The sequence below is a fragment of the Danio rerio genome, chromosome 16, assembly GCF_049306965.1.
Source record: "Danio rerio strain Tuebingen ecotype United States chromosome 16, GRCz12tu, whole genome shotgun sequence".
Classification (NCBI taxonomy): domain Eukaryota; kingdom Metazoa; phylum Chordata; class Actinopteri; order Cypriniformes; family Danionidae; genus Danio; species Danio rerio.
The window spans coordinates 415,707-425,335 of record NC_133191.1 but is presented as its reverse complement, the minus strand read 5'-3'; the positions used below and the strand labels follow the sequence as shown (position 1 = coordinate 425,335).

At 39.4% G+C, this 9,629-nt stretch overlaps 1 protein-coding gene across 2 annotated transcripts; it reads left to right on the top strand.

Annotated features, from left to right (window-relative positions):
• The first annotated feature begins 4,474 nt into the window (after positions 1-4,474).
• On the top strand, positions 4,475-9,394 carry irx4a (iroquois homeobox 4a). Of its 2 annotated transcripts, none has more exons than XM_021466666.3 (5): positions 4,475-4,814; positions 5,125-5,364; positions 6,609-6,715; positions 7,110-7,420; positions 8,304-9,389. In XM_021466666.3, the coding sequence occupies exons 1-5, from the start codon at positions 4,770-4,772 to the stop codon at positions 8,924-8,926; spliced, it is 1,326 nt and encodes a 441-aa protein (XP_021322341.1). In that variant the 5' UTR covers positions 4,475-4,769; the 3' UTR covers positions 8,927-9,389.
• Positions 9,395-9,629: the final 235 nt, after the last annotated feature.

The window sequence follows — 9,629 nt, the reverse complement described above, 5'->3', positions numbered from 1 at the left end:
TTGTTATAAATTTATGTAAGTCTGGCTTGAAATGAGTAGCGATTTATAGTAAATTGTTTTTGAATCATGTTGTAAATTACTGTTGTGGTGATTCTACAGTTACTATTGTAGCAACCACTATAGTAATTGATCTGTTGTGATGATTCTACAGTCGCTATGGTAACACAACTATAGTAATTGATCTGTTGTGGTGATTCTACAGTCGCTATGGTAACACAACTATAGTAATTGATCTGTTGTGGTGATTCTACAGTCGCTATAGTAACACAACTACTATAGTAATATAAACAAGTGAGCCATTACTGTAGTTTTCTACAGCTATAGGTTGTATTATACTGCTATACACCACACTTTACTGTAGTAAAAACTAAAGCATAATTACATTTACTAGTTTATAAGTAATGCCGTATTGATATATAACACATACAAATAATAAATTTCACTAGCTAGACTCAAAAATTATAGTTGCTGCTTGTTCAAACTGCCCTGAAAAACAGGTAATGACAAAAAGTCAAGACAATAAATGTGTTCATGTTGTTTGAACTTACTTTAAGTTAATCAGGTTCCAACTACAAGTTTGCAGTGTGTACATCGATTTAAGCTCTACACCGTTTAACTTCATATTTGTAGTCAGTTTTACTGATATAAGTTGAGATGACTAGAAAAGTCCATATGATTCAACTCAAACATTTAAGGCAGAAAGATGTTTTTACAGTGCATTTATCTAAAATCAGCTGAAACAGCACAATTATTGGGGAACAATTTCACTGTTTTACGTTCAGCTCAGGTGTCATGGTGGAGCAGTGGGTACCACCATCACCTCACAGCACTCAGGTATCTGGTTTGAGTCTCGGCTGGGTCAGTTGTGGAGTTTGCATGTTCTCCCTGTGTTGGTGTGGGTTTCCTCCGAGTGCTCCGGTTTCCCCCACAGTCCAAACACATGCGCTATAGGGGGATTGGCTAAGCTTAAATTGCCTGCAGTGTATGTATGTGTGTGATTGGGTGTGTTTGGGTGTTTTCCAGTGATGGGTTGCAGCTGGGAAACATATGCTGGACAAGCTGGGTGGTTTATTCCGCTTTTGGCAACCCCTGATTAATAAAGAGACTAAGCTGAAAAGAAAATGAATGAATGAATGAACGAATGAATGAATGAATGAATGAATGAATGAATGAATGAATGAATGAATGAATGAATGAATGAATGAATGAACTTAATGGATTTGTGTTGAGGCAACATGATTTAATTGTGTATAAGTCTGGATTTTTGTGCAGGTGTCCACATATATTCTGTGTGTACATGATTACTTGAATTTAATGTGACTTAATTAAATGAGTTAAGCAGTAAGGGGTGTGATGCCTTAACACTGGACAGAATGCAGGGTTCCACACAATTCCTTTATGTTGTCCAAACACAAATGAAATAAGTAAACTTAATTGTTTTTACAAATTTAAGTGGCTTGAACTTAAAACAGTGAAGTTGTTCCCCAAAAAACCCAAGAATTGTCTTGATTGAGCTCAGCGTTTTAAATAAGTTTGAACAAGCAAATAGCTGTAAAGTGTATACCGTGTGTGTGCGCGTGCGTGTGCGTGTGCGTGTGTGCGTGTGCACTCAAGAAATGGCTTTTGCTGATTGTACAAACATCTTATTTAAATTGAGTTGAGCTGAAACGACACAATTATTTTAATGAGGGGCAACTTGTACGCTTATTTTGTTTTATTTTGCTCGTTCAAACTACTTATTTAAAATGAGCTGGAACAACACAATTATTGAGGTTTTGTTGGGACAACTTGTCTTTTTGTGTTCAATCCACATACTTTAGTTAAAAGTGTTAAATTAACTTAATCATTTTGTGTTGGAACAGCACTAATGAATTATGTGGAACCCTGCTGTTTTACAGTGTATGTTCAATCCACTTCAGCTGTACAAACTTAATTCCTTCATGTTGTCTCAACACAAATCGATTGTGTGAAACCCAGCATTTTTACTGCGTGTGTGTGTGTGTGTGTGTGTGTGTGTGTGTGTGTGTGTGTGTGTGTGTGTGTGTGTGTGTGTGTGTGTGTGTGTGTACCTGTGAGATGATGATGTATAAAGCTACAGGCAGACTTCAGGAGGAGGAGGTGTTGAAACACGCCGTCCGGTGATTGATTTGCTCCTGGTTTTGTCGGAGACACAAAAGGATGCCATGTCCTTTCAAAGAGTATTTCATCCAGCTTAATATAATGCTAATATTAATAATAATAATAATAATAATAATAATAATAATAATAATAATAATAATAATAATAATAATAATAATGAGACGTGTGCTATATTTATGCATCAACTTTATGCATCCGATCGGATATTTGGCCAAACTTGTGTCATATTGCTCAGAGATGATCTTAAATGGTGCTTTAAATGTTGCGTCTCTGCTTTCTCCTGGACTGTATTTCCATATTAAATACAGCCCGTCATATCTGATCCATCTGTCCGAAAAGAGCCGAGCTTCGTGTAAATCTTTAACGAAAAACAAGAGCAGGAACTCCTGCGCAGACTTCATTATCCTCTAAAAGCTTATACTAGTGCGCCTTAATATTTAATAGGCACCCAAATAACACCAAGAAAAAAAGGGAAAAAGCAATGTAAATGTATACGGGAGAGCTATTGTGCGCGTGTCTGTCAAACTTCACCAACGCGTAACCTGTTCTCGCTGCAGTCCAGTGTGTGTGTGTGTGTGTGTGTGTGTGTGTGAGAGAGAGAGAGTGGAGGAATCAATCATACACTTGATGTTACTCCTGATAAAATGTCACGGGTTATTTTCTGAGATAAATAAATAAATAAATAAAAGCACAAGTTTAGCTTTACGCACGCTTTTTGATGATGTACACAGCAGATGCGCATTATCATAACAATCAACATCCAGTATTATTTGCTCTGATTAATAGCATTTTCCATTAAAAACTCCATCCTGTCACTTAGTAAATGAACGGCGCGGGTCAGTCACTTGACCTGGCGTCTATTAACACACACACGCCGACATTTGCTCGCTTATTGTCTGACTAATTTAATTTCACAGAACACTTATTTCCCAAACTCAAGTGCGTGCCAGAGGAGAAGGAAGGAAAGGGTGGAGAAGAAAAGAAGAGAAAAAAAAAAACTTGCCTGATAAAAGTCTAACTCAATTTGAGGACAAGTACCTTCATCTGTAAATGAAAGCAATTATGCGGCCCATATTATATTATGTTGGCCGGTCTCAAGATAGTCATCAATCACCCGCAATCGAGCTGTCACTGCGGGCAGATTCGTTTCTTGCAGGCAGTTTTCCAGCTGGGGAAAAGAGGAGTACATCATCATTAATTTGACTGTGACCCCGGGGCTTCTCACATGTCTGAACCCGGGCTTCTCTAAGCGAGTCAACAACACACACACACACTCACACACCTTCATCGCGCTCATTGCAGAAATCAGGATTCACACATGCACACACTCACCGATAGATAGATAGATAGATAGATAGATAGATAGATAGATAGATAGATAGATAGATAGATAGATAGATAGATAGATAGATAGATAGATATATAGATAGATAGATAGATAGATAGATAGATAGATAGATAGATAGATAGATAGATAGATAGATAGATAGATAGATAGATAGATAGATAGATAGATAGATAGCACACTGTCCAAGATTTCTCCTATGCTGATTATTTTAATGATACACACCGACAAAGATTGAACTATACAATAAAGTCGCACAAATGTGATAGTGTCGCATTTTCCTGATCACAAATTAATATGTCATTAACTAATATCTCATCTGTGTCCCGTGAAACTTTTAATTTAGCCATAAAAATGTCTTATATTTATGCAAATCGACAGTATGACAGGTTTGGATTTCACGTATATACAATTTACATGCGGCATATAGATTTAAAATAATGCAAAAGTGGCCATTTATATATTTATTTTCAACCATTGGAATTACAAACATGCTCATATGTGTTCAAATATTTCATCTATAATTATATATGCATGATAAAACCGTTCTGCATCAATTGATCACTTTAATTTAAATCCGAATTAATGCAAAATATGAAGCCAGTTATGTAATATGCCTGCCTTATGAAATCAAAACCAAAAGTCGCATGATTTCCTGACAGAAATGAAGGATGTTTGTTTAAGCATCGTGCATTTTTTTCTGAGACTAAAGCAGCAATAAAAAAAAAGATATTGTGTGTGATTGTCACATTTTACAAGTGTAATCTCCTCTTCAAAGCTCGGGGTTTAATTGATAAGCTCAATTACAAGCCCATTGCGCATCCAGATCTCACCCCACCCCTCCGCCACTCGATGGGATATATGTTTTTTTTTTTTTTTATCCAGAGAAATAATGCATATTAAAGTTAGAGTCTGGTCATTTTGACTGGGTTTCTTCTGACGTCACAGCCACCGGCGCTTAAAACAACCCGCATCTGGGCTGACGTGTTTAATACTAGTTTTTATAACGCAAAATATGTATTTCTGACATCAAAGGCGACAACACTCGCAGTTTCTTTCAGGATGTGCGCGTTGTAGAAGTTTATCAGTGCGACAGGAGGGATAAATCAAAGCGTGCATCAGTTGAACATCTCCTGGAAGGCGTTTAAAGCGAATTAAACATGCTAGAATCGCGCTTCGCCCTATAAGCGTCCGGCAGCTTTATGCGTTACCAATCAATCGGTACACTGAAACACAGCAGACCTGCAGTCTCGCCTGCGTTCCGCGAAAGGGGGATCACTTTACAATGTCCTATCCTCAATTCGGATACCCATACTCTTCTGCACCTCAGGTAAGATGCTCAGATTGTTAGAAAACGCCAAGTTCGGTGCGCTCCCGTGCACGCGCGCCCGCTTTAAAGCGGATTTCTGCGCGGTAATTCGGGGCTTCCCTCTGCGCTTATCAGTTTACAAATCTACGAGCACCGACACAGAGGCGACGGCTGGGGGAAGGAGGACAACAGTTGTTTTGTTGGCCACGATCCATGTAGTGTCCTGCGGGGGCGGACTGTGCCAAAAATCAACTTTCACTGCGTGTTTTGGAGCTTTTTAAAGTCGGGTTTCTGTGTGTGTTCATGCTGTGATTTCTCCTGATTGTTCCAGTTCCTCATGACCACCAACTCTCTGACATCTTGCTGCGAGTCGAGCACCAGATCCATCCCGGACTCATCGGCGCAGACCCCCGTGTACTGCCCGGTGTACGAGAGCCGGCTGTTGGCCACCGCCAGACACGAGCTCAGCTCCGCCGCCGCGCTCGGGGTCTACGGCAGCCCGTACACCGGCGGACAAGGCTACGGGAATTACGTGACCTACGGAGCTGACGCATCGGCGTTCTACTCTTTGGTGAGTTTGCGTTTTAACCCTTGAAATTATCGTTTCTAATCAGCTAACTGCAGCGGTGAAGTGATGTCATCATCAGCATTATTATTATTATTATTATTATTATTATTATTATTATTATTATTATTACACGGTATAGCTAAATAATAATGTTTATAAAATCGTGTGCAGATTTGCTCTTCGGTGTTTGGGCTGACATTTGCATGACACTGAACTGATCTAAACTGAACTGAACAGTTTCAGATTAGTAGAACTTCATCTGCATTGTAAAAGCGCTGCAGAAATGAAGATGAATTGAGTTGAATGTTTTTAATGAATCTGTTTTACGCGTGTAGAAGTGTTTGCGGGGTTTGGTGGCTTGCATGACTTTCTCATTTTACGCATTTATTAAATGGGGTTGGCTGTTTGTTCAGGCTACACATTTAAAATGAGCTGAATCAACACAGTTCTTGAAGTTTTTTTAGGACAACTTATTGGTTTTACGTTCAGTCCACTTACATTTGTAAACACTAAAAAAGTAGCTTAATGTTTTCTTAACACAAATAGATTGTGTGGAGCCCAGCATTTAGTTTAAGTTTAAGTATTTAGTTCAACTTTTTACGGTTAAGTAGACATTTATTACCTGCCTAATGATAATATAATGTGTTTATTAGTACACTGTAAAAATATATGACAAATTATGTCAGCATTTAAGTTCATAATAACTTAATTATCTCAGTTAATCGTGCTCTAACTTAATTTTATAAGTTATGCAAGCTGTTTTAGGTCAGTTTAACATGATTTAGTTCTATGAACCCATAATGTTAATTTGATTCAGCTTAAAATTGAAGGCACCCATGCTTGTTTTACAGTATACTAATAAAGCAGATAATCTGCATGATTTTATTCTACAGGGTGGGTCATTTATATGGAGACACCTTAATAAACTGGGGATTTCACAAGAAAAGCAATGGTGTGCTTGGTTACATAACTTTTTTCTGTCATGAGTTATTTACAAGCCCCCTCACCTATACTAATGTGGCATAAACAGGACGATAATATCACCAACCATTCATATTTTAAGGTGTATCTATATAAATGGCCCACCCTGTATATCTCTATAACTCATGCTGACTATTAACACACGTTTGCTGCAGGAAAAGGTTTTAGTTGCTGGTTTGTTAATAGTGAGAATTGCACATCAAGTTTTGCACTTGACAGCAGTGTTAAGTTAACTGCATGAGTGTTATTCTTGTGTTTATTTGCAGGGAACATTTGACGCCAAAGATGGAAGCGCGTCTGCGCATGCGGGGATAACACCGGCTGCCGCATATTACCCATACGATCCCACCCTGGGACAGTACCAGTATGACAGGTATTGAACAGCGGCCATCATAAGAGTCTTCTGATTGCTAATTAACAAGTGCAGGAAGTTCAGCAGGATCAATTGCGCAGGCAGCGCTCAACACATTTGATGGAATCATATTTAGCTCAATCATTCAAACGCGTTTTTCCGAAAAATTAAAATTACCCAGTGACATTTTCAGTTCACTAATGTATATTTGATGTTATATCATGCACTTGACGCTTTACCCTTCAGGGTTTTCCCTGAAGTGCTTTAATGGACGGTCAGAGCAGTCTGTGTGCACTCGATCAAGCAATTCATACGCTCTGTTATGCCTCTAAAAATATCATGAAAGGAAGTTTAGAGCTTATGGAAACAGCCTCGAATGTCTTATTAACATCAATAACTTCTCTGCTAACTGCAGGTACGGCTCTATGGAGGGCGGGACCCGCAGGAAAAACGCCACCCGGGAGACCACGAGCACGCTGAAGGCCTGGCTGCAGGAGCACCGGAAAAACCCCTACCCGACCAAAGGAGAGAAGATCATGCTGGCCATCATCACCAAGATGACCCTCACTCAGGTGTCCACCTGGTTCGCCAACGCCAGAAGGAGACTCAAGAAGGAGAACAAGATGACCTGGCCACCGAGGAACAAGGGCTCGGACGAGAAGAAGTATGATGATGATGAGGATGGATCACCAGAGGAGCAGATCAAGAGTGAAACCAATGATGACGGTCAGCAGCATCCCACTCTCTAAACAATACTCTAAAATGCTGGGTTGAGTTAACCTTATGGGGACAATATGGACAAAATTATCAGTTGGGTTAAAATAAAAGTCATTCAAATGTACTTTTAAAAAGATATTTCACACAATATTTGCTTAATACAATCTAGCAGCATATATATATATATATATATATATATATATATATATATATATATATATATATATATATATATATATATATATATATATATATATATATATATATATATAGTTTATTGCTTCTCCACCTTCAGCTGTCAGATTTCAGATTTTACGTTTAAAGAGCTTCCTGAATATATAAAAAAATATATATATATATACATAATTTTAACATCCATGGAACATTTTTAATTGCACAGAGGAGAATTTAGAAACTTATTTGGAAAAGAATTTAGAAAATAATTGGTTGCTCTACTGCATTAGTAACAAAACTAAGAATACAATTAACTTTAAAAAAAGAAAAAAAAACGAGAGTGAAATTATAAAAGGCTGGGTTCAATTAATCAAACGTTGGGTGCTATATATATATATATATATATATATATATATATATATATATATATATATATATGACTTAGTATTTTTTATACATTTAAAATGAATTAAAAATAAAAATGCTTTTGATGCCATTAGGACAAAGTTATGGAAAAACACTAAATATATATGACAGTGTTTGGGCTTGATTATATTTAACCCATAAATGTGTGCAAAAAAAAAAAAAAAAAAAAAAAGTTCAGAAAAGATAATGATAATAATGAAGCCTTGGCCTCTGGTATTGCTAATTTCATTCATTTACTAACGCGTAACTTGCTCGCTCTTGCAGTGCATTGACTCTCTGTCCTGTTTGTCAGCAGAGAGCAAAGATCGAGAGGACAAGGATCTGCAGCTGAGCGACCTGGAGGACTTCGACCCACTGGAGTCTGAGAGCCCGGAGTGTGAACTCAAGCACCGCTTCCAGATCAGCGCGCACATGGAGACCAAAGACCCGCAGAAACTTTCCATCCCCGGGCTGCTGGAGGAGGCCAAGAGCTGCCTGAAGAGCCCGGAGGACTGCGAGCTGGAGCTCCGGCACAGCAAAGCGTGTTTCCAGCAGCAGCAGCAGCAGAGCCACCCGATACTAGACAGCAAACCGCGGATCTGGTCTCTGGCGCAGACCGCCACCTCCCTGAACCCCGCGGAGTTCCCGTCCTGCATGCTCCGGTGCCCGGCCTCGCCCTCCCCCGCCGGCGGCCCCGACAGACAGCAGGACTCACCGGTCACCACGCTCAGAAACTGGGTAGACGGAGTTTTTCACGACCCCTTGTTCAGACACAGCTCGTTAAACCAGACGAACACTACTGTTTCTTGGACCAACAAAGGCTCGATTCTAGAGACAGGAGCCCTGGGACGCTCGGTGGCGGACAGCGGCAAGCAGGAGGCCGGCAAGGACACTATGACATTTCCAAAGGGGGTGAATAAAATATTCTGCTCCTAGCACACTGGACATGACTGCCAGAAAGAGACTGTTTGGAATAGCTGTCTGCGGTTTTCTGTGCGCAGACTGTGAATCCACATGGGCCCAAAACTGGTTTTGTTATCGCGGGAAGTTGTGTGTATTTATTGCTGTATGACATCTCACTGGCGACGGCATTGGTTTATATATATATTGGTTTGGTTGACGCACGTTCAGATTATGTAAATGAACTGGAAGTTTATGTTCTGAAAGACTGACAAAAGTTTACAGCCCAGTTTGGTTTCAGCTTTTCTTTGGCATGCATATGTTGCTAGATTTTCTATTTGATTTTATTATTATTATCGGTCATTCTTTTAGACGGACTCGGACCTTGTTGCATCGACTCACAAGTGTCACTATTAAGAAAGTATCGCACACATGCACAGATCTCCTGGAATGGAGAATGTTCAACCTGATCACTCTAATAAACGGTCGATTTTTCCAAGCGTTTCTCCTGTGTATCGATCCGAGTCGCGGAGTCGCTGTCCCTGGTGCTGAAGATGCTGCGCCTTACTCCACTGCAGTGTGTGCGTGTGTCCACTATTAAAAACACTGGGTTTTATAACCCAACGCCGGGTGAACTAGGGACCAACCCAACGTTGGGTTATTTTTTCAGCTAAATTTGAACACACTTTTTTTAACTGAACGATTGCAACAGAAGTAAACATTTAAAGTAGATCATCAC